Here is a 25,844-nt window from a genome sequence, read left to right as displayed (position 1 = left end):
AAATCAGGATATATTGTGCAAACAAGAAATGGAAAGAAATGTTAGGAGGAAGAATATAAATTTTCAAGTATGAGTTCGGTAGGATTAGAAAAAAACAACGAGGAAAAGGGCAAGGCTGGCTTTGTTGTAGCTAACCTGATGGAGAAACGCAGCTGTCTGCAATAGAGGGCTCGAGCTGTTAGGTTCCTCTGCAATGCTGAGAGCACCTACACAACCGGCCCTGCATTATCCTCTCTCCCGACGCTGAATGTAGCTCTTGGACCTTCAGTGCCAAGGAAGCCACAGTCCCAGACCAGAGGAAGGGCTGAGGATGACAGTGGAAAAGGAGGTGGTGGGTGCAGAAGGAGAAGGCTGACAGCAAGGATTTCCTGAGGATAAACAAAAATGTCACTTGAAAATGGAAAAAAAAGTAAGGGTATAAAGAACAAGATGGAAATCATCTGTAATTCCATTATGGAGTGTTTAATTTTATGGTTTTGGCACTTACATAATTATTATACAATTATCATCATACAAATTTTTATACAATTATCATCAGACAACTTATGATTATTTTCAATGACTAGAGTTTCTTTTTGAGCTGGGTTTTGGTTCATAGTGCAGAGTTCTCTTACTTTGGTCAGTTAACCCCATTTGTTTTTGGCCTTGTGTCATTTTATTTATTCATCTTTAATTTCAACCTATATAATAAAAGGTACATATACAGATTTTTTACATGGGTAGATTCTGGGAGGCTGAAGCTTGGTGTCCCAATGATCCCATCGCCTAAACAGTAAGCATGATACCTAACAGGTGATTTTTCAGCCCAGGTGATCCTCCTTTCTCCCTGGTCTGGTGATTTCCAGCATCTGTGGTTCATGTGAATTCAATGTTTAGCTGCCACTTTCAAATGGGAACATGCAGTATGTGGTTTTCTGTTCTTGCATTAGGTTGCTTAGGATAATGGCCTCCTATTCCATCCATGTTGCTGAAAAGGACATGATTTTGCTGTGTTTTGTGGCTGCATAGATTTCCATGGTGTCTATGTACCACATTTGTTTTCATTCAATTCACTGTTCCTGGGCACTTAGATTGTGATTCTGTGTCCTTGCTAGTGAGAACAGCACTGCAATGAACATATTGGTGCAGTTGTCTTTTTGATAAAATGAATTCTTTTCCTGTGGATATATCCCGAGTAGTAGGATCGCTGGGTAGAATGGTAGTTCTATTTTAAGTTCTTGGAGGAATCTCCAAACTGCTTTCCATAGTGGCTGAACACGTTTGCTTTCCCACCAACGGTGTCTGTTTCCTTTTCTCTGCAGCCTCACCAACATCTCCGACTTTGTGACTGGTTAGAGACGGTAACTCATTGCAGTTGTGATTTGCACTTATCTGATGATTAGTGATATTGAGCATTTTTTATGCTTGTTGATCAATTGTAGGTCTTCTTTTGAAAAGTGTATTCATGTCTTTGCCCAATTTTAATTGGGTTTTTTTCTTCTTGCTTGTTCAATTGTTTAAGTTCCTTATAGATTCCGGATATTGGACCTTTGTCAGATGCATACTTTGCAAATAGTTTCCCCCATTCTACAGGCTGTCTGTTTAGTGTGTTGCTAGTTGCTTTTTCTGTGCAGATTTCTTTAGTTTAATGAGGTCCCATTTGTCCATTTTTGTTGTTGTTCCAATTGTTTTTAGTGTCTTCTTCATGAAATCTTTGCCAGGCGCTATGTCTGCATTGGTATTTCGCAGGTTATGTTCCAGGATTTTTACAGTTTTAGTACTTACATTAAATCTTTCATCCATGTTGAGTTATTTAACATATATGGGGAGAGCTAGGGGCTCAGTTTCATTCTTCTGCATATAGCTGGCCAGATATCCCAGCACTAATTTTCTAATAGGGAATCTTTCCCACATTGCTCATCTCTGTTGAAGATTAGATGGCAGTTAAGTGTGCAGGTTTATTTCTGGGCTCTCTGTTATTTTATTTACTAAATAAAATAATAATGAATGTAATATTTTCATATTAAATAATTAAAAAATTTCTACAACAGGCACTGTGGTTCATGTCTGTAATCCCAGAGCATTGGGAGGCCAAGATGGGAGGATTGCTTGAGACCAAGATTTGAAGAGTATCCTGGGCAACATAGGAAGACTCTATCTCTACCTAAAAATAAAACAATTTGCCGGGCCTGGTGGCATGCGCCTGTAGTCTATTCTAGAGGCTGAGTCTAGAGGATCACTTGAGCCCAGGAGATGGAGATTACAGTGAGTGATGCGTATGCCACCACTTCACTCCAATATGGTTGACAGAATGAGAAACTGTAAAAAGCCATAAAAATAAAAAGGATTATCACAATTTTTGGTCAGTGCATGGAAAGGATCCCTGAGGTCTAAAGTCTAGCATGATATTTTACTAGCAATACTGTTTGGAAGAATAAGGTCATGCTTCAGAGAAGTGTCTGCTTTTCCACAAAGAAGTAAAAAGAAAATGCCTTTTGCTGGGATTTCTTGTTCAGTTAAAACTTGTGCAGGAATTCCATCCATTACCACCGAGAGAAAGTGGCAGAAGATGTTAAGAAAAATGGCTGTTAGGATCATCAGCAAAGATAATGACTGGCATGAGAAGTTGAGTCTACAATGTCCTCATCATGTGCTGGGGGCCGGTGGGCTTGCTAAGGCTTGAACTCCTGCTTTCCAGAAAGGCACAGTGGTGAGTAGACAGGCAGCCTCACTGAAGGGAGAGCAGGAACCAGACGAGGCTAACAGAGGTTTCTTGATATCATCTTCCACCTTCAGAAAAGATGAAGCGTTGGTTTAAGTGGCTGAGAAAAACCTGGGTCTGTTCTCCTGGGTGATCCCTCCCAGGCCCTCCCCATTTCAGAACCTTTCCGCCAAGTAAAGAACATGTTTTTCCCTCCAACGCTACCCTTGGCACTGCAGCCTGTCCCAACCTCCACCCTCCTTCACCACACCACAGAGCCAGCCCAGGTCCTGTTACAGCACATGGGGGCTCAGAACTGAGGCTGGTAATGAGGAGTCTGCACCCTCATTGAGGGCTTGCTCCCCCTTCTCATAGAAGGGTCTAGAGGACCAGGGGGAGGTCTGTCCAAAGAGAGGTCTTTGTATCTATGTTCCCTGGCCTTGGGTGGCCTTCCAGGCAAACCTCCTTCTTTCCCCTTTGCTCTCAGCCTCTCCTCACCCTGGGAGCTGCACCCATAGCTCTGAATGGGACTGCCCCTGCCCCGCCCCATTCATTCCTGACCAAGTTCAGTGGTGAGCATGGAACTCCAGCAGCAGCTCAGCCTCCCGGTCTGAGTCCACTCTGCTCCAGGTAGGGCCATCAGCTGGCTCAGGATCTGGAGTGTGAAGGAGGCAGAATGACAGGGGCATCGCCCCAGGACCCGGCCAGGAATCCCATGGGTCCAAGGGGCCTGGCCTTTTCTTGAACCTCAGTCCACACATGCTCCACTGTTCACCTTCCACCTTAACTGCTGGGACCCGAGCTGCTTTCTCTGGGAATGCAGCCTTTGGAATTGGGTGGGCCAAGGCCCTCACAGCCCCCTCATCCTGGGATTTGCCCAGATCAGTCTCTTCTTAGCCTCCTCCAGGGATGCCCTTGCCTTGACATCCTAGGTGAAGCAGCCATGCTGCTCCGCTCCTACTCTGCAGACTGCCCACGCTTGAGTTCCTGCTGCCTACAGGCCACACACCACTACCCTTCCCGAATAGGAACCTGGTCTGAAACAGACCTGAATTAGCGAAACCCTCTCAAGCTCAACAGGCCTTGAGCCTTGGTATGGGCCCCTCCCTTTGCCTCTGGCCTCTGACAGTGAGAATCCATCAGAACTCAAGGTTGAGCTGCCCAGGTCATTGCCAACAGGCGACACCAGTTCTCATTCATCTGACTCATGTCAGGATGAGAACTTCCCGGCCTCTGGGACTCTGGGAATTCTTCTTCCACGTCCTCCCATCTCACCCATCTGCCCCTTGCTCCCCTCCCAATATTGCCCCCAGTACCTGTCAATCTAAACAACTCTCCACAGCAGCCAGCTAGAATGAAGCAGAGGAGGATGATAAGGAGGCTCCAGGGAATGAGGGTGGTGGCCATGGCTTTGGGGTGGGTTGTGCCTGGGGCCAGAGAGGGTGGTTCTGAAATGCAAACACAGGAGTGACAACCCTTGTCCAGGCCCTAAATATTAGGGGATGCCTCCTGAGCTCCTGCCACCCCAGGTCATCCTAGAAGGCAGACCTTTTGTCCTCCTTTGCTGTGGGGCAACCTCTGGGACAGGTCCTGGGGTAGGAAGGGAGAGGGGGTGTCCCCTGTCCTCAGGGAGCTCACATGGCTGCTGAGGGAAGCAAGGTGACAACACAGCCCACCCTCCTGCTCTGGCGGAAGAGGAGGTAATGCCCCAAGGCCAGGGAGGGGAGGGTCTTGGGCCCTGGCATTGGAGATGATTTTGATGGATTTACAGAAACAGACGAGGGGAGAGGAAAGAAAAGGCGATTCTAGGAGAAAGGAACACTAACGAAAAAGATATGGAAACACTATGACACCCACAGATTCGAAGTTGGTGAGAAATGCACAGTGAGTGGAGCAGAAGCAAGTGCAGGGAGGAAGAGGAGTCAGGAGGAAGAAGGCAGAGAAGGATGAGATAGCACAGGAACGCCAGCACACCCCAGGAGGAGCCTCTCAGGAGGGGGTCATGTTCACACTCACTCAAACGCTCACACACGCACTCACACACACTCACACACTGGGCTGATAATATACGAACTCAAGACAGCTTCCTTTTTTCCCCTCTCACTTACTTGTTGGATCCAGCATTTGTTCCCAGTACATCAAAAATTCTTCAAGCCATGTCTTACAGTCCCCCATTGAAATCTTCTGGAAGAACATGGTCACATCCCTGTTCTTCTCCCACTTCTCTTTCATCTTGTTGGCTCCAGGTTGAAGTGCTGTCCACTTTCTGTTGTTTGAGTCAAAGAGGAGGAACGTCTGTCCATTGAAGAGGAACTGCCAAGATCCTCTGCCGTGTCCATGGGCTTCGTGCTCACAAGACATCCGGGCCTGCAGAATGAGGGGCTCTGCCCCATTGGAAAGAGATCAGCTCTGATCTTGACAAGTCCTGAGCCCCACCCTGCTTCCTTTCCTGGTTCCTGGACTTGCTCTTTCTGCTGCATCCTGCCCATGCTTCTCAGCCTCTTGGATGACACAAACTTCTGGTTTACTTTTTGCATGAAACCAATAAATGCCTCTAAGTTACTACTGTGTCTGCTCCCTGGGCCATTTTAAACTTACCAATGGGTATTAAATTCTCCGCTTGAATGTCAGGCAGTTGTCCTTGAGGAAATCCACCACGTCTCCTAGTGTTTCAGTTTGTTTTTCCCAGGTTTTTGTGACATTGACTTTCTTCCCCAGAGAAGCAAAGGCTTTGGCCTTGTGGTTAACACAGTCATAGTGAAGAAAAGGCCTTTCATCCACCAGGCCTTGAACTTCACACCATCGTGGTTCAGGTCTGAACTTAGGCGTGATGATGAAGTCATAGCAAAGACAGTGTGTGTCTGTGGAAGAAAAACAAAGGAGGGGGTTAGTGTAGGAGGAAGTGGAACGTGAATCTCCTCCTCCCCCTTGTGGTGACTGCAAGTGAAGGCCTCTGAGGAGCTGGGCTGGCAAAGTAAGAGGTGCCTCATCCAGGACTCTCATGAAAACTAGCTAATGACTAGAGCGTCTCCCTTGCTTGAGTACATGGAGGGGAAGTTTCCTGCAGCCATGAATCCACATGTCCCCTCCAGACATGTCCCACCTGCTCTGTGCCCACGTCGATGAGCACATGACCTTGTCATGGAGGTGCCAGGCCTGCTGTGGCAGGAAAAGGCCTGGATGAGGAGGACCCTCAGCAGCAGTCCATGTGGACTGCAGAAGGCGGGAGAGGGTGTGGGAGCAGCCCTGGGATGCTCCAGCACAGTGAGGGGAGGAGGGGCGGTGAGGGCAGAATTCAGTTTAGATAAGAAAGTGATTATTGTCACGGGTCACAGGATTTAATATGTTGGCAAAGCCCCAGCGAATTCGCCCATCTGCTATAAGCATGAATTCCTGGAACCTTGGAAAGGGATGGTTCACAGGGCAAGAAGTTGAAAACCCATAACTTCTAATTCAGGGTATAGGGGAAAGAACCAAAAGGCTCAGAGAAGCGCCCATGCCAGAGTGGCTGCAGCATGAAAATCCAGAATGATGTCCATCCTCTGGGCTCATGGGATGCCTGGAGGACTCCTCTTTACTCAGCATGTAAAGAAGGCCCTGGGATAAGGCAGCAGACTGTCAAGAAGCCCAGGGATGCCTGTTGCTGAAGGCCGGGGTCGGGGTAGGAAATGCTGTTCCTGAAATGGGCTCCCAGTAGTAATGGGGATGGAAAATCCTGAAATAACAGATCTCAATTGGAGGCCGTCAACTGTCAGGAGGAAGGAGGGTGCAATGATGGAAAAATTAAAGAAGTCACAATGCCAGCTGGGGACCTCAGCCATACAAAGGTATGCCCATGGCTCATAGAACAAAGGAGTCAAAGATCCAAAAGAAATGGAAACTCAACCCGGATACTGCTAGAGTTAAATAATTACAGCAAACAAAGACAAAATGCAAGGATGGATGACCTGGAGGCTGAAAGGAGTCACCCCAGGAAATAACTGAGCTCCTTTGCCCAGCTTTGAGAACTGAGCCACATCTCAGTCCCAGAGTCCATTACTAAAAGGAGAGCCCAGAGGCCACAGTGGGCTCCTTCAACCCCACAGCAACTGCAATGACTCCTTCAGACTCCCTCACGGAGCTACATGTGCATTCACCTTGGTAAGTGTACACCATGAAACAGCAAATACCCAGTCACTCCTAGTGAACAGTGTGTGGTCTGACTTTCTCCCAGGGACCTGAAGCATTTACTTGCTCCCCTATTACTCACGAGGTGCATTTAGGGCAAAGTAACAGACGGACACCTGTGTCAGGTCCAGCTTAGACAGATGTGCTGGGTTCATTCGATGATAATTTCACATTTCCTGGATTTGTACCAGGAATGGATAGTGTTTGTAGTTAATGTAGTAACTATTGTAGGTTGTGCTGGTCATATGACCTCCCCTGTCACTATTCAACTCTGCTCTTGTAGCTGGGATGCAGCCATACACACTCTCATAAGGGGTGTTGCTGGACCCACCAATATGGCTATGGCTATTTGACCCTGGACTCCCTAAGATCCCAGAGACATGTGTGGTTGGAAAAGGTGCTATGTGAATTTCATGGCAATTGCCAACTGCAGAATCACAACAGGGTCCCCTAGTGCTCAGAAGCAAGGCTGTGCCACTCACAGCAATGAAATCCCCTCACTTAAAAGTGGCTCCAGGTGTGGTCCTGGGCCCTGGTGGAGATGGGCCTCCAGCTATGGGAGCGCAGTGACCACACAGCCTCAGAGCTGCCCATCACAGGGTGTGCTCCTCACCCTTTAGGTCATTAGGAAGATAGGCCCGGCAGTGAGAAGACGCAGGTGGGTCTCCTGAGATGGGCTGGAGCAGGGCCACAGGGAACCAAAAAACTGCATAAGCAGTTGGCCCCGGTCCCCAGGACACCACATGGGTGCACCCCTCACCCTCAACTCACACCTGAGGCTTCAGGGAGGGTCCCTGATGGCCCCAAGGGACCGATGATGCCACCCAGCAGCAAGGGAGGGGGGCATTGACCCCAAACCATAGAACCTCCACTCACACCCATCACATCCACACCACCCAGAAGCCACAGGCAGGGTCGGACACACCTGTGACTCTTCAGCTTACACCACTTGGAGATGACACCCTAGGGGAGTGGGGCAGCAATTGCCAGGACACAGCATGTGCCTTCACCTGGGGTCAGCGACCTAGGATGGTGTCCACATCTGGTCTCCCTTTTATTTGCAGGTTGCCATTGCCTGCTGTTTCTCTACAAAGGGACAGGACTTGACACACAGAGTACCCATGGCCAGCAAGGACCAAAGTGCCTTCAGCCTATCCTTTCTAGAAAGGGTTTGCTGACTCCTGTCTGCATAGTGACTGTTCTATATAACCCTATCTCCCCAGTAGGAAGAACAGGGTGGTCTGGGACCCAAGGGAAGTAGTGGGTGCCTCTACTCATGGGCGCTCCCAGAGTCATCCTGGGGGAAATGGTCCTTCCCACCCCTCTGCACTAAGTTCTGTGGAAAGCGTGGGGTGTGTTTGCTGGGGTGTGTCCTCAGGCAAAAGGGGAGAAGGTGCTAGTTGGTGGGGGAGGTGCCAAGGGCTCCTTCATGGATGGGGAGGTGAGGGAGGCCTGTGTGGTGACTGCGGTGAGCTGAGACAAAGAGTTAAAGGGTGCAACCTGAGTGGTGAAAGAGAATGCTGAGGGGAGGTGTAGGAAGTGTCTGGTGAGCCCCTGGGTGCAGGTGAGTGTCTGCAGCAAAGTTCAGGGGGAAGTTCCAGGGCAGGAAGCCCTGGAGGTGCTGGAAGGTTTGTGTGGTGAAGAGCAGGTCAGAGCAGAGCAGGGCTGTGGCTGGTGGGGGAGTCTGTGATTGCTTCCCTGTGGAACTCCCCTTCACCCCTGTCCTGACCCCAGCTACGGTTCGGGGATCTGGTTTCTCTTTCCCTAGGGCGAGTGGGGCTGCGGGGCTGCACCAGGGAGGGTCTGCACCAGGGATCCCCGCCCCACCTTGCCCTCTGGAGCCCTTTGGCCCCTCCACTCTCCTGGGATTCCTTTTCAGCCTTCTTTGACGCTCCCCTTGGCCTGCGGGGCTAGCAGCAGCTGCATCAAGCCGACTCGGTGGCAAGGAGCCCCGGAGGGGAACTGAGCGCCTTCAGCCGGGCATGTTCAGGGAGATAGCGACCTTCGGACAGATTGCAATGTTCCGGGAGGCCGCAATGCTGGAGGCGATCGCGATGTTCGGGGTGATCGCGATGTTCCGGGAGACCGCGATGTTCGCGGATATCGCGATGTTAGGGGTAACCGCGATGTTAGGGGAGACTGAGGTGTTCCGGGGAACCGCGATGTTCGGGGAGATCGCGCTGGTCCATCCAGCAGCCTCCTGGCCTACAGGGCAAGCAGCAGCCACAGGAAGTGGACCCGGCGGAAAGGAGCCGCGGAGGAGAACTGAGTGTCTTCAGCCGGGCATGTTCGGAGAGATCGCGATGTTCGGGGAGACTGCGATGTCTGGGGTGGCAGCGATGTTCGGGGAGACCGCGATGTTCCGCGAGACCGGGATGTCTGGGGAGACCGCGATGTTCGGGGCAACCTCGATTTTCGCGGAGATCGCAAGGTTCGGGGAGACCACGATGTTCGGGGCGACGGCGATGTTCGGAGGGACCTCGATTTTCGCGGAGATCGGAAAGTTCGGGAAGACGGTGATGTTCGGGGCGACGGCGATGTTCGAGGGGAACTCGATTTTCGCGGAGATCGCAAAGTTCGGGGAGACGGCGATGTTCGATGCGGGGAAACCGCGACGTTCGGGGAAAGTACGACTTTGGGGAAGATCGCGCCAGTCCATCCAAAAGCTTCCTGGCCTCCGGGGCAAGCAGCAGCCGCAGCAATCGGACCCGGCGGAAAGGAGCGGCGGAGGGGAACTGAGTGCCTTCAGCCGGGCATGTTCGGGGAGAGCGAGATGTTTGGGGAGATGGCAATGTTAGGGGAGATCGCGATTTTCGGGGAGACCGAAATGTTCGGGGAGATCGCATTGTTCGGGGAGATGGCGATGTTCGGGGGGACCGCCATATTTGGGGGGATCGCGATGTTCGGGAGGACAGCGATGTTCGGGGAATCCGGGATGTTCGGGAGAACCGCGATGTGCGGGGAGATCGCGATGTGCGGGGAAATCGGGATGTTCGGGGAGACAGCGATATTCGGGGAGATCGCGATGTGCAGGGGAACCGGGATGTTCGGGGAGACAGCGATGTTTGGGGAAATCGCGTTGTTCGAGGAGATGGCGATGTTCGGGGAGACCGGGATGTTCGGGCGGATCGTGATGTTCGGATAGAACGCGATGTTGAGGGAGATCGCCCCGGTCCTTCCATAAGCTTCCTGGGGCAAACAGAAGCCTCAGGAAACCGACCCGGCGGAAAGGAGCCGCGGAGGGGAACTTAGTGCTTTCAGTCGGGCATGTTCCGGGAGATAGTGATGTTCGGGGAGATCGGAACTTTTGGGGAGACCGCGATGTATGGGAGATTGCGCTGGTCCATCCAGAAAGTTCCTGGCCTGCGGGGCAAGCAGCAGCCACAGGAATCGGACCCCGCGGAAAGGAGCCGCGGAGGGGAACTGAGTGCCTTCAGCCGGGCATGTTCGGGGAGACCGAGATATTCGGGGAGATCGCGTTGTTCGGGGAGATGGCGATGTTCGGGGGGACAGCGATGTTCGGGGGCATTGCAACGTTCGGGAAGACTTCGATGTTCGGGGTGATCGCGATGTTCGGGGAGGCCGCGATGTTTGGGGGGGCCGCGATGTTCGGGGGGACCGCGATGTTCGAGGAGACAGCGATGTTCGGGGAGATGGCGCCGGCGCATCCAGAAGCCTCCTGGCCTGTGGGGCAAGCAGCAGCCACAGGAAGTGGGCTGGGCGGAAAGGAGCCGCGGAGGGGAACTGAGTGGCTTCAGACAGGCATGTTCGGAGAGCTCGCGATATTCCGGGAGACAGCGATGTTCGGGGAGACAGCGATGTTCGGGGAGACGGCGTGTTCCGGGGAATCGCGATGTTCCGGGAGACAGCGATGTTCGGGGAGATCGCGATATTAGGGGACACAGCGATGTTCGGGGAGACCGGGATGTTCGGGGAGATCGCGCGGGTGCATCCATAAGCTTCCTCGCCTGCGGAGCAAGCAGCAGCAGCAGGAGTGGCACCCGGCGGAAAGGAGCCGCGGTGCGGAACTGAGTGCCTTTAGCAGGGCACATTAGGGGAGATCGAGATGTTCGGGGAGACCGCGACTATCGGGGAAACCGCGATGATCGGGAGATCGCGACGTTCGGGGAGATCGCGATGTTCGGGGAGACCGCGACGTTCGGGGAGATCGCGCGGGTGCATCCATAAGCTTCCTCGCCTGCGGAGCAAGCAGCAGCAGCAGGAGTGGCACCCGGCGGAAAGGAGCCGCGGAGGAGAACTGAGTGCCTTTAGCCGGGCATGTTCGGGGAGATCGAGACGGTCCGGGAGATGGCAATGTTCGGGGAGACCGCGATGTTTGGGGAGATCGCACCGGTCCTTCCAGAAGCTTCCTGGCCTGCCAGGCAAGCATCAGCCGCAGGAAGCCGGCCCGGCGGAAAGGAGCCACAGTGGGGAACTAAGTGTCTTCAGCTGGGTATGTTCGGGGAGTTCGCGATATTCGGGGAGATCGCGATGTTCGGGGAGACAGTGATGTTCGTCGGAGGGACCGCGATGTTCGGAGGGACCGCGACGTTTGGGGAAACAGAGATGTTCGGGGAACCAGGATGTTCGGGGGGACCGCCATGTTCGGGGAGACCGCGATATTTGGGCAGACCGCGATGTTCGGGGAGATCGCGCCAGTCCTTCCAGAAGCCTCTCCTCCTCTGAAACCCGCTGCAGTCCACAGCCCACCAGGTTTGGCCCCCGCCCCGCTTAGGCTCCATCCCCGAACTCACCGGCCCGCCCTGCCCCGGACCAGCCGAACAGCAGGTGCAGAAAGGAGAGGCACAGAAGGAACTCAGTGCTGGCAGTCACTGCCATGGCAGACCTGGAGCGCAGGGGCAGGAGGCGCGGTCCACGTGGAGTCCGGCTGACGAATCGCTTCCGAGCTCCCAGGCCTGCTAATTATAAAAGCCGCCCGGCCCCGCCCCTCTTCGCGGCACCCCGCCCCGGGGCGGGCTGGGATCCACTGGGCGGGATCCTAGCCTGCCCTTATTAGGGATGCTCCACCCCGTCACGCTGTCATCTGGCAGCCGCCTGGCTGATGAAACTTTCCCCTCCAACCCGACCCCGCGGCTTGGTGGCGGCTTGCACAGGCCCCGAGCGGGCCAGGACGCGGTTCCTTCCATGGCCCCATCACCTAATTTTTCAACACAGCATTTCTCATTACCACAATGTAAACACGCACAGGAAGGTGAAGAAACTTGCACAGGAATACTCAGTGGCGGCGGTGTCTCCCCGTCACCGCCTGCGCCAGCAACACCCGCCCTCCCTCCGCCAGTGTCGCGGTGCCCCCGCCCCTCTCCGTTCAGGGCGCAGCCGCTTCCCCAGTCCGGAGCGGACCTTGTTTGCCTGTCCACTAAAAGCATAAGGTCTTTGAGTATATTCTATATCCCTTCATGACTTCCGGAAAAAAAAAAAAGAAAGCCCTGGAGGCCTACAGTGATCAATCATCATGTGATCAATTGTGTTTCCATGGAGAGCAGAAGCCTTGGGTGGGGGTCTACGCATGCTTGGGGCTCACTTTGCCACACACCTTGTCGGTCCAACCACACTCAAATCCCTGGCTGCATCCGCACCTCGGCTCAGTCCCTGGATGGTCACTGCAGCCATCCTTAAAGGGGCAACCCGAGTGCATCCTCGTCTCAGTCATGAAACCATCTAGATCTGTGGGCAGAAGCCAGAGGGAGGTGGGGAGCCCGTGGCCCTTGGCCTCAAGGGAGGGCTTAGCCTTGGGTGAAGACTGGGCAGAGCCCCTGAGTCCCACTCTGTCCCCAGTCACTCAGCCGGTTCCGCCATTGAATGAGAAGAATAGGCACAGACCTCCCACTCACACAGTCTTCATGTGGGGAGAACTTCACCTGGTGACCATCAATCCCCAGAGTCCTGAGGATATGGGAAAGGGGAGGAGGCCTGGACCAAGCCCAGGACCTGTCTATGCTTCAGGACAGGGACATGGGATGGCAGCCATCTCTGTGATTGAGCAGGGACACAAGAGCCAAAAGGTTCTGGCCTGAAGCACTAGAGCCTCTGTCCAGGAGGGGCCTTGTGAAGGGTAGTCTGGAGGACAACAGACACATGGGGGTGGGCAGTTCTCAGATTTGGGAGGGGCATAGCTTGGTGGGTCCAGGAATCTGTGTGTGAGAAGAGCCTCCCATGTACAGGGCTGAGGGCAGGAGCCCAGGTTACTCCTGGGAGGAGGCCACTGGGAAGGCCCCGGCAGCCCCACCCCTGAGGCTGGGTGACCTGGGCCAGTGACTGGGGGAACAGGATGAAAGCAGGGGAGACTGGCAGGAGAGCCCCAAGCAGGACAGCCAGATGACAGGAGGAGGGGCCTCTCTGCACACCTGGGCCCTCGTGCCTCACCCCTGCTGCAGGCATCTGGCCACCAGACTCAGGTCTGCCCACGATGGGGATAGAAGTGGCTCAAAAGTGACTGTAATGGCTGTGATCTAGAGGTCTTGCATTCAGACGTGGAAGTCAGCTGATATTGTGGCTGAATATTCCTGTGCAAGGTTCTTCAGCTTTCTGGGCATGGATGTCCACATGTGGAAAAATGACAAATGCTATGAACACAGATGAAATGAGCAGATTCTACAAGGAACCCTGTCCTTGCACATGCTAAGCACCCAGGGCAGGTCTCCTATTTCAGTTGTGAGCCCTGCTGCCCTCCCTGAAGTCAGCAAATGCCAGGCCCACCCTGAGGAGAGCTGGAGCTCTGAGCCCAGGCCATGGCCTCTTCATGGCCCTGAGTGTGCTGTGAGGGGGTGGAAATGAAAGCAAGACCCACCATCAGGACTCAGGTGTGTTTTTCAGACCCACAGAGGATGATTTTTCTCTCCATCACCTGGTGAGCCTGACCTGATTTAAGGGTGGTTGGAGGCTGAGTGAACCAGTGAATGAATGAGAGAGTTGTGGGAGTGAATGGGGCTCAGAGGAATAGCACAGATGCAGAGGGGAGTTGGAGCGGAGGTTTTAACCCCCAGGGGCCCGAAGGTGGCAGCGTCGAGGTTGGAGATCTCATGATTGGCACAAGTTGGTAATACTTTTTTGCCTTTTTTTTTTTTTTCTTGAGACAGAGTCTCACTCTGTCGCCCAGGCTGGAGTGCAGTGGGATGATCTCAGTTCAGTGCAACTGCCGCCTCCCAGGTTGAAGCGATTCTTTTGACTCAGCCTTCCGAATAGCTGGGATTACAGGCATCTGCCATTGTGCCCGACTAATTTTTGCAGTTTTGGTAGAGACAAGGTCTCACCATGTTGGCCAGGCTAGTCTCGAACTCCTGGCCTCAGGTGATCCACCTGCCTCGGCCGCCCAAAGTGCTGGGATTACAGGCGTGTGAGCCACTGCAACTGGCCACAACTTGGAAATTTGAATGCCCACCTAGGTGTCCACAAAGATTTTCCAAGGAAGAGTAACTTTGGTTTTCAACCAGTCTGGGGGTGCTTCATCAGGATAGAATCTTCTAGAAAACATAGTGTGATGATGGACAGCAAACTGCTGTCTTCATCTGGTTTGATTGAACCTAGAGTGCACCAGGGCAAAAGAATCTTGCCTTTTTTTTTTTTTTTTTTTTGAGATGGTGTCTCACACTGTTGCAGGGGCTGGTGTACAGTTGAGCAATGTCAAGTTGCTACACTCTCCACCTCCCAGGTTCAAGCGATTCTCTTGCCTCAGCCTCCCAAGTTGCTAGGATTACAGGCGCCTGCCAACACACCTGGCTAATTTTTTTTGTATTTTTAGTAGAGACAGGGTTTCACTATGTTGACCAGGCTGGTCTTGAACTCCTGACCCCATGATCCACTCGCCTTGGACTTCCAAAGTGCTGGGATTACAGGCATGAGCCACAGTGCCCAGCCGAAAATCTGTGTTTCAAACAAAGAAGGAACGAATCTGAAAGCAGAAATGGAAATGGGAAAAGATAAGGAGGCCAGGAGGAAAGAGAAGGAGAAAAGAAGGGTTGGGGTCTGAGAGGGAGCGAGAATCCAAGCATTTCCGGACCCATGGCCTGGAGTTGCAAGTGGGCGGGGCGGGGGCCACTGGAGCTGTGACAGCCTTGAGGGCTGGGGTGACTCACATAGGGGCCCTCTGCTTCCTCCAGGCGTGTCACACCCTGGGCTCCAGCTCCCCAGTGGCACAGTTGCTGGTGCAGAGTTGGGTGTCTGCCTCCAGCTCTACTCCTGCTACCAGGCTGTTCCGGAGTGGGTCGGGTCAGTGAGTTCCAGGCTGGACCCTAAGCAGGGGTCCTGGGCCAACATAGGAAGTCTTGGACTGCAGGGGTGCGGGGAGTCAGGAGGAGGGAGGCTTCTGGAAGTTTCTGAAGGTCTCCCTGGGATTTAATGCGGCATTGCCAGCTGAAGCCAGCTTGGCCGGGAGAGAGATGTGAGACTGATGAAAAGTGTGCAGCCTGATTTAAAGCCAAATCCTGAGCCCTTTCCAAGAACAATAAACTATATTGTAGTGGCTAAAACAAACAAACAAAGTAGCCTTTCTTGACAGATACAGCACCTATCATTTTTAACTTTGCATTTAACATTGTCTTTTGAAGATAGTGTATATTATTTGATATTTTAAAATTCAACCTGGGAGTTTCAGTGATTTATGTGATGAGCTTAGTAATTCACCTTTACTGTAATTATTACTGTTTCGGATTTAGCTATGCCATCATTTTTGTTTGTTTGTTTTAAGATACGGGATCTTCCTCTGTTGGCTGGAGTGCAGCGGCATGATCATAGCTAGCTGCAGCCTCTAACTCCTGGGCTCAGGCCATCTTACTGCCTCAGCCTCCAAGTAGCCAGGACTACAAGCATGCGCCACCCACTGGGCTAATTTTCTATATTTGTTTGTAGAGATGGGGTCTGCCTATATTGCCCAGGCTAGACTTGAACTCCCAAGCTCAAGCGATCCTCCCACCTCAGCCTCCAAAAGTGCAGGGATTACAGGCATGAGCCACTGTGCCTAGTCCACGTGTATTTATTGTGTTTTTTATTGCTGGTATTTCCCCCTCCATACCTGTGTTCCATTTAGTATACTGAGGTTTTCTTTGATTGGTTAAAAGTTATATATTCTAGTTTTCTTCTCAGGGTGGCCGCCCTTAACCTATGACTCATACTAACATCTGTCACATTTATTGGTATTAATGGTTTTGTTTTATTCCTAATTTTAGAAGTATCAGCATATTTTCCTATTCCTTTTGCGTGCCACCTCCAGCCCCATTTTCCTGATATCTTTCCTAGCTGTAATTCTCAGTTACTCTTAGCTACACTTCCTTGTTTCTGTGATCCTAACTTCACATTTCCCTTGTTGTGAGATAACAGTAATCTGGAACAGATTCTTTGGTCACTCGTCCTCCTCGGTTCTCTTGTGGCATCTCCTGTGTTTCTCTTGCTATTGAGGTACCTTCCTCTAAACTATTTCCAGCTTGGATCTTTAGGAGGCAAATATTCTTCAGGTTTTCTGTTTTGAATAATTCTGATACATGATGGGCAGGATTCGGCAACTGCCCCCTCAAGTTTCCTGTACCTTTTCTAGAACAATATGTTCTAGAAAACACTGATGATAGGAGAACTAGCTGCTGTCAGCCTGTTTGTTGAGCCTGGAGCATACCAGGGGCAGGAAAATCCAGTATTTTAAGCAAAGAAGAAATGTGTATGAAAGTGGACATGGAAATGGGAAAGGAAAGGGGGCCAGGAAGAAGGGGATGGAGAGAATAAGGGCTGAGGACCTAGGGAAACCAGCTGCTCCTAGTCTAGGCACCGCTAGTCTAGGTACTGTGAGTCTAGGCACCGCTAGTCTAGGCTCTGCACAGTCATAATTAAAGCTACTAATCAATTGACCTTAAAATAGAGAGATTTTCCTGGATTCTCTGATTGGGTCCACTGCCATCACATGAGATCTAAAAAGCAGAGAATTTTCTCAGGCTGGAGCCAAGAAAGATGCGTCCGATGTCAGAGAGATTCTAAGCATGAGAAGGATTCCATGCACTGTTGCTGGCTCTGAGTTGTGGGTGCTGTGAGCAAGACTGCAGAGGGGCCTCTAGGAGTTAGGGAAGGGCTGCAGTTGACAGCCAGTAGGGAAGTTGGGACCTCAGTCCCACAGGTCCAAGGACTGGATTCTGCCAGCAACCTGAATGCACTTGGAAGCAGATGTGTCCCAGAATCTCCCAATCAGAGCCCAGCAGGGGGATACCTTGATTTTGACCTTGAGGACTGGGAGCAGAGAAACCAATCAAGCCATCTCAGGCTTGTGACCTAGAGGACTGTGAAATAATAAAGATGTACTGATTTAAGCAGGTAAGTATGTGGCAATTTGTTATGGCTGCAACAGAAAAGATATCTTCCTATTTAAATGAAAATTTGACTGGATATAAAATTCTAGGCTCAAGTTATTTTCCTTCATATTTTAGAAAAAATACTCCATTGTTTTCTTGCAACCAGGGTTGCTGTTGTGTAGTCTATTTGCCAAGTGTTTCCTTCTTCCTTCCATTGTTTCCCTGGGGTAATTTGGGAAAGGGAGCCAGAAGCCTGAGCTTATTTCCTGTCTTCATCCAGTGAATTTGTACCGTTCCAGGCTGTTAATCACAGTCTCAAGGAGGTAGAGAATAGTTTCTACTTTAACCTACCTGTTCACAGATGCACTTGGAGATCAGACAAGCTTACTGTTTTTCTCTTATTCGACTAGTGCTAGTCTTCTCTCCTCCTATTTTATAAATATTAAGCTTATTGAGATGTAATTACAGACAATACTTCTTTGTGAACATAGGAGCTAAAAGTATCTTATCTTTAGGAGTGTATTGAAACATGTAGGCGTTTGCTCATATTATAAGGCATGTTCCCCAGTTATAAACATTAAACAGATGAATGATGTTACTTCAGTCATGTATCATCTTACCAACCTGTCAATTCTGTAGAAAATCACGTTTCTAGCATTGCTTGCTTCAGGTTTTCAGAAGAGAAAAACAACAATGTTTTCACCGAACATTGGCTTTTAAACAAAATGAATGCTAGAACTATGTTAAATTCATTTACTTCCTATCATTTCTATATTTTATAGATTTCATAAAATTGGCCCACAGTCTTAAATTTATTATAATTATGACAGAAATCTTAGTAAAATACTCCATCCCTTTCAGTTATTGGAAACACTACTGAATTCTAGACTTAAACAATAAATAGCACATTGTAGAACAGCAGTACTGTTTATAAACTGAATTCAGTTGAGTTAATCAGACATGACAAGATATTTTTGTGATTTTAACATAAGCTTAATGAACAATGTTGAATAGATTTAAATACTTTTAAATAATATATCTAAATGGTGTGAATTACGGTAACACTGCCTTTGAGAAGAAATCATGAATTTTGGATTTAACATATAGGATGGCACCCTAGGAAAACGTTAAAAAGTCAGGAGAATTGTACCTTTAAGAGTGGAATTGATGAATGAAAATATACATTACCAGAGTCACCTCCTGGGATGCCTAGACATTTACTTATGATGCGAGCATTTTCCTGCCTAGAAACAGCAAAACTGACTGTTTAGCTCTAAGTGGCAGGCCCTACAGGCCATAGCAAAAACAGAGTAAGAAAGCCAGGAAAATGTTTTGCTCAATGCTTTATTTTTTTTCATTTTTTTAAAAGCCATTGAAACATAGTAAGCATAGTTATTTTTAAATCCCTCCCTGATAATTCTAATTTTTTGTTGTTTTTTCTTTCTTTCTTTCTTCCCTTTTTTTTTTTTTTCTTTTTTCAAACAGAGTCTCACTCAATGGCCAGGACTGAAATGCAGTGGCATGATCTCGGCTCACTGAAACTTCCATTTCCCGGATTCAATCGATTCTCATGCCTCAGCCTCCTGAGTAACTGGGACTATAGCCGTGAACCACCAGACCCAGCTAATTTTCGTATTTTTAGTACAGAAGGGGTTTCACCATGTTGGTCAGGATGGTCTCAAACTCCCGACCACAGGTGATCCACCCGCCTGGGGCTCCCAAAGTGCTGGGATTACAGGGGTGAGACACCGCACCCGGCAAGATAATTCTAAAATCTAAAGCTGCAAAGTCTAACCCAGCAGTTACTAGCTACGTGAGGCTATTGAGAGCTTGCAATACAACTAGTTTAAATTGAGAAGTACTGTCAGTATACGGTGCACACCAAACTTCAAAGGTTTAGTATAAAAATGTCAAATGTCTCATTATTCATTTTTCCATTGATGACATGTTGAAATAATAATTGTGGTTAAAAAAATTTAGTTAAAGCATGTTGAGAAAAATGTTGTAAAAATATATTTTACCTGTTTCTTTTTATTTTTTCAATGTGCTCACTAGAATATTTAAAATTCCCTGTGTGGCTCACACTTGTGGCTTGCATTATATTTCTATCAGAGTACTGATCTAGAGGTTCCATGTATTTTCTGTCTCTGTTGCACATTTCAGCTGGTTCTTGTTGTTGCTATCTTACCTCCCTATGTGATTGGTTATCTTTTTCTACGTTGTGGATACAGTGTTTTAAAAATTGCTGTTGACAGAATATAAAGTGTAGGATGGACTGGGCATAGTGGCAGCCGGGGCGAGTCATTCTGCCAGGCTTGGGAACTGTGCTACTCGGGAAACTTTTCTCATCACCGACCCCAATCCTGTCCCAGATGGGAGAAGCAGTGAGTGCTGTGCCTAGGCTCCCTGCCTTCCCAGTGCTCCCAGCATCACACCAGCTCCTCCCCAGTTGCTATGGGGTCCTGACTCTCCATGTTCACCATACTCCCAAAATTGGCTCCCCATCTTCACTGCCCACCAAGCATCATCCCAGGCCCTCCAGGGTCACTGCCTGACCAGGTGGGGGTTGGGTGAAGAGGCAGAGATCAAGACAAGACACCTGGTCCAGTTTGACTTTAGGTTCATCTCTGAAACGCGACTGCATTCCACATCCTGTTCCTCCGGCAACCTCAGCTGGGAGGATGTGTAGGACTGTGTAGAATCTTGGTAGGTGATGACCAATTCCTGCAACCATGGCTTTTCAGCTACATTGATTTTTCCTAAAACGGACAAACAGACTGGCAACAAGTTATGGGAGTACTGTTTTCCTTACTAACAATAGAGATGTGTACATGTATCAATGATGGTTTTTAAAACAAATATAAGCCCATAGGCACTCTACTGAATGCAGATTCTATCTCAAACTAACACACTTTCAAGATCTTCCAATACCTGCACATATAGATTGTTTTCCTTTTTATCTCTTCAAGACATTACACAGAATGACTGCATCACAACAAATGTAACCAGTGTCTGTGTATGAAGATCCAGATGGTCTCCAGTCACTTTTACAGACACGAAGTGCTGCAGAAACTATGTTTCCATGAATCTCAATTTAATTGTGTAGAATAGATTTCCAGATACAGAATTGCTGTGCAAATTAATGCACTTTTAAAGCATGTCACGGGATGGCAATGCTGGCAACACTCTCTTCTGTGACTGTGAAGACCCAGCTTGGGCAGAGGATGGTGAAACATTCACTATAAAGGGAGTGGAAACTGAAGGACAGGGTGACAGGTTTCATCAAGAGTAAAAAATATCCAAGTCTGAATTAAGAATATCTATACATATGCATTTGAAATGGCATAAAGACTCCCTGGAAAGATTCAAAGAATCCAATAATGTCTTATTCCGGGCTGTGGCTAAGGAGAGTGGACCCAAGCAGGGACGGGGGAGCCTTTCCCACATGACTTTTCATGGTTTTGATCCTGAAACAGGTGAAAATATGTAGGTGAAGAAGTAAGAAAGAGTGGGGCCAGGAGCCCCAGGGAGGGTCACCGGATGGGCTCGCCTGATCTGTTGTGGGCCCCGAGGGTCCTGGGACGCAGAATATGAGCAGGGACGTGCGGGTCTGCCTCAGTGAGGAGGCACTGGTTCTAGATATCTACCAAACGGTGTTGTCACAGGGGGGATATTATAGGCGATTGCTGATTTCAACCACAGATGACTTTGGGGGAAAGTTCCGCTCCTGGGAGTTTCAGTTTCCGCCCCTCCGCGTCCTCTCTGGCTTCTGCGAGCTCCGCCCAGGGCGTCTGCTTCGCCCGAGCTCCGGACCCAGGTCTTGCCCTGTGGAGACCCCAGAGTGGGTGCCCCGCTGCCGGCCGATATCCCCGGGCCTCCGGGTCCACAGTGTCCAGAAAAAAACGGCCTTTCAAAGACCTGGGATGACTCGCTGGTCGCGGCAACGGACCCGCGGTTCCCGTGTCAGAAGAATCAAGGAAATGCGGGGCCTGGTGGGGTGAGGAGCACGAGGTTCCTGCTTCATCCTCGCCGGGACTTTGTCACCGGCTCAGTGTGTAGACCTCACCGTCCCGCTCGAATCCATGGGGCTCCGACAGTGTGGGCCCCGCGAGGACCCCCATCCTCCTTGCCCTGGGGCAGCTACTAGGTCCGGAAGGGGCGTCAAGTTGTCGCCTCCTGGATCCCGCCGCTCGCAGTCCAGGGCTCCTGGTTTATACGCTGGGCTGGGGGCCCGGAGCATGGATGTCGTGGGGCGGAGAAAACCTTGGGATGGTTGGAAATGAAGGATGGGAGGGAGAACCCGAGAAAGGGAGAGGAAGGAAGCAGGTAGGGCCAGAAAATAAAGAGAAACCTCCGCCAGGAAAATGGGAAGAGGATGACACACGCATAGCCCCACACTCCACCAACTCTCCCTCTCCTGCTCTCTGCCTTGTAAGGAACGCAGGCCCCACCCCCTCCAGCCTCACTGTGTTTGGGGTCACCCATTTCAGCGGGGCGAGGCGTCCCCTTGGGTTGGCATTTCCCTGAGGGCTGTGGACACTGAGCACCTTTTCCTGGGTTCACTGCCATTTGCATTCTTCTGATGCCAGTGGGCAAGGGGAGGTCCCCAAACGCGGGTGGGACCTCAACCCCAGCCGGTGCGCAGCTCTTGGCAGCGCATGGGGGAAGTGAATTCAAAGACCAGTAGGAAAATAGAGAAAGGATGGAGATTTATTGTACAAGGAAAAGTACATACTCAAATAAAGGGAGTGCAGGGGACTCAAGAGACAGGCAGGGGTAAGGGGGCTTGGGGCTGCCACCTTTCTGGGTTTCTTCAACCAAGGGGTGGAATACTCATGAAAATTCCTGGAAGAAGGACAGGTTTTCTCAGAACTCTGGTGCCTCGAATTTTTATACCAAATATGAGTATTCTCAGAACTGCTAGGGAGCTTACTAGTATGTTAGTCAGCATGTAATGAGGTCCTACGTGAAATCTGGGTCAAATCCAGGGCCATGTTGGGTCCACTCATTCTTAGCTTGGTCCACACGCTGTTTTTCAGCAACTTATCAGCCCACAGCCGCTGCAGATATTTCAACAGATTCCTTTTGCTCGTCACCTGAAACTGCTGCCTAAAATTTTCTATTCTTTTGAGACCACCGTGTAGTTTACCTGTCTCACATTGGAGAAATGTCTATTCAAATTCCTTACATATATTTAAATTGGCTTACTTCACTTTATAATATTGAGTTGCAAGAGTTGTTGATATATTCAGAATAACAATCCCTTACCAGATACATGATTTTCAATTATTTTCTCTCATTCTGGAATTTTTTTTTTTTTTTTACCTTCTAAATGGAGTCCTTTTTGAAGCACAAAAGTTTTACATTTGCATGAAATGAAATTAAACTACCTTTTATTGTGCTATTTGTGCTACTGGCTTCAGGGAAGGAGGGGTGGGCAGGAAGCCCCTGGAGTCCCTGTCTCCCTCCACAGCAACTCAACCAGAAAACCCATTCACCATTCATACAGGCATGTTATCACACACACACACGCACACACACAGAGACATGCAGGCACTGTCTCTCACACATACTCACACCACGCAGGCACACACACACATACCAATGTATGCAGAAATACAGACACAGCCATGCACATACATGGACACACACAAAGACACACAGAAACACACGGAGAAACATGCGTGTCATCTTGAGAGTTGTCACGTGGGGCCCATCCTGCCCATGCACCTTTCGTCTCGCCAGCTGTCTCCCAATACATGAAGGAGTTCTGAAGCTCTCAAGCAGGCAGTCACTGTGTGATCTGAAACACTCAGACAGCTCTTCACTCTGACTTACCTTCCTGGTCCCCCCCGGGATGAAGCAGCATCCTGTTGGTTTTCACTGTAGCAGAAGAGAATTCTCCCCGGGGCAGAACTGCTGGGCCACCAGAGAGCACCCCTCTGCTCTTTGCTCTCAAGGCATCTTGATCTGCAGGGCAGAAGGAACTGCCCCAATCCTCAAAAATGAACTCTTTATGGATTCCTCTTCCGCATGATGCCAACATCTCTTTTGTCTTCTCTGTAGCCCTTGGCTGTGGATCCCAAGCTGTGTGCCAAGGAGCTCAGGGCACAAACTTGCTGTGAGCAAACCCTCTGGGCTTACTGAACTATTTGAAAGATGAGCAGTGCCATCTGCTGGAAAACACTAGAAAGTACCAGTCTAAGGTATTTTATAGTTTCAACATCAGACTATGCACCATTACAAGTTACAGGTATGCACCATCATGCCTGGCTAATTTTTGTATTTTTAGTAGAGACGGAGTTTCACCATGTTGGTCAGACTGTTCTCAAACTCCTGACCTCGTGATCTGCCCACCGCGGCTTCCCAAAGAGCATTTTTTCATGTTTGCTGGCCACTTGCAGGTCTTCTTTTGAAAAGTGTCTGTTCACATTCTTTACTTGGGATTTTGTTCTTGCTAGTTAAGTTCCGTGTAGATTCTGGATATTAGAGCTTTGCCAGACACACAGATTGCAGATATTTCTCCCATCCTATAGGCTGTTTACTGTGTTGCTAATTTTTTTTTTAAACTCTTCAGTTTAATGAGGTCCCATTTGTGAATTTTGTTTTTATTGTTGTTGCAGATGCTTTTGGTGTCTTCTTCATGATATCTTTGTCAGGTACTATGTCCAAAGTGGCACTTCCTAGCTTATCTTCCAGGATTTTTATGGTTTTAGGACTTACATTTAAATCTTTAATTAATGTCGAGTTATTTTGCATATATGGTGAAACATAGAGGTTCAGTTTCATTCTTCTGCACATGGCTAGCCAGTTATCCCAGCACCATTTGTTGAATTAGGACTCTTTCCCCATTGCTTGTTTTTGCTGATTTTGTTGAAGGTTAGAAGGTGTGAAGGTTTCTTTCTGAGCTCTATTCGTTCCACTGATCTAAGTGTCTATTTTGGTACCAGTACCATTCTGTTTTGATCACCGCAGCCTTATATTATAGTTTGAAGTCAGGCAATGTGATGCCTCTGGCTTTGTTCTTTTCGCTTATGATTGTTTTGGCTATTTGGGCTCTTTCTTAATTCCAAATAACTTTTAGATTAGATTTTTCTAATCTGTGAAAAATGACATTGGTATTGATAGAGATAGTGTTGCATCTATAAATTGCTTTTGGAAGTATGGCCATTTTAACTATATTGATTCCCCAACCCATCAGTATGAAATATTTTCCCATGTATTTGTGTTGTCTCTGATTTTTTTCAGCCATGTTTTGTAGATCCTCTTTTTCCATACAAAATCTGGTAGAATTCCATGGTGTCTATGTACCACATTTTTTTTTTCCATTCAATTCACTGTTCCTGGGCACTTAGATTCTGATTCTATGTCCTTGCTAGTGAGAATAGCACTGCAATGAACATATTGACGCAGTTGTCTTTTTGATAAAATGAATTCTTTTCCTTTGGGTATATCCCAAGCAGTGGGATTGGGGGATTGAATGGTGGTTCCATTTTACGTTCTTGGAGGAATCTCCAAACTGCTTTCCATAGTGGCTGAACACGTTTGCTTTCCCACCAACAGTGTCTGTTTCCTTTTCTCTGCAGCCTCACCAACATCTCCGACTTTATGATTGGTAAGAGATGGTAACTCATTGCAGTTGTGATTTGCACTTATCTGATGATTAGTGATATTGAGCATCTTTTATGCTTGTTGACCAATTGTAGGTCTTCTTTTGAAAAGTATCGGTTCGTGTCTTTGCCCAATTTTAATTGGGTTTTTTCTTCTTGCTTGTTGAATTGTTTAAGTTCCTTGTAAATTCTGGATATTGAACCTTTGTCAGATGCATACTTTGCAAATAGTTTCCACCATTCTACAGGCTGTCTATTTAGTGTGTTGCTAGTTTCTTTTTCTGTGCAGAAGCTCTTTAGTTTAATGAGGTCCCATTTGTCAATTTTTTGTTGTTGTTCCAATTGTTTTTAGTGTCTTCTTCATGAAATCTTTGCCAGGTCCTATGTCCGCATTGGTATGTCTTAGGTTATATTCTAGGATTTTTACATTTTAGTACTTACATTTAAATCTTTCACCCATATCAAGTTATTTTATATATATGGGGAGAGGTAGGGGTTCAGTTTCCTTCTTCTGCATATGGCTGGCTGGATATCCCAGCACTAATTTTCGAATAGGGAGTCTTTCCCACATTGCTCATTTCTGTTGAAGATTAGATGGCGGTAGGTGTGCAGGTTTATTTCAGGGCTCTACATTATTTTATTTACTAAATAAAATAGTCATTAATGTAATATTTTCATATTAAATAATTAAAAATTTCTACAACAGGCACTGTGGTTAATGTCTGCAATTCCAGAGCATCAGGAGGCCAAGGTGGGAGGACTGCTCAAGGCCAGATTTGAAGACCATCCTGGGCAACATAGGAAGACTCTATCTCTACCTAAAATAAAACAATTTGCCGGGCCTAGTGGCATATGCCTGTAGTCTCAGCTATTCTAGAGGCTGAGTCTAGAGGATCACTTGAGCTCAGAAGTTGGAGATTACAGTTAGTGATAAGTATGCCGCTTCACTCCAATATGGTTGACAGAATGAGAAACTGTAAAAAGCCATAAAAATAAAAAGGATTATAACAATTCTTGGTCAGCAACACACTAAACAGCTTGTAGAATGGGGAAAACTATTTGCAAAGTATGCATCTGACAAAGGTCCAATATCCAGAATCT

The 25,844-nt window shown here is 48.9% G+C and overlaps 1 protein-coding gene across 1 annotated transcript; it reads right to left on the bottom strand.

The window, feature by feature from the left end:
• Nucleotides 1-446: 446 nt before the first annotated feature.
• On the bottom strand, nucleotides 447-11,732 carry LOC117097282 (UL16-binding protein 1-like). Its single transcript, XM_033235090.1, is given in 6 exon segments — nucleotides 447-2,769; nucleotides 3,997-4,128; nucleotides 4,789-5,064; nucleotides 5,279-5,323; nucleotides 5,326-5,541; nucleotides 11,602-11,732. Coding segments are annotated over 6 exon segments (765 nt in total). The 5' UTR covers nucleotides 11,687-11,732; the 3' UTR covers nucleotides 447-2,758.
• Nucleotides 11,733-25,844: the final 14,112 nt, after the last annotated feature.

Source organism: Trachypithecus francoisi, unplaced genomic scaffold, assembly GCF_009764315.1.
Source record: "Trachypithecus francoisi isolate TF-2019V2 unplaced genomic scaffold, Tfra_2.0 Lachesis_group15, whole genome shotgun sequence".
Lineage (NCBI taxonomy): Eukaryota > Metazoa > Chordata > Mammalia > Primates > Cercopithecidae > Trachypithecus > Trachypithecus francoisi.
Note: the sequence above shows the minus strand (reverse complement) of the source record. Positions and strands in the feature narration are given on the sequence as shown.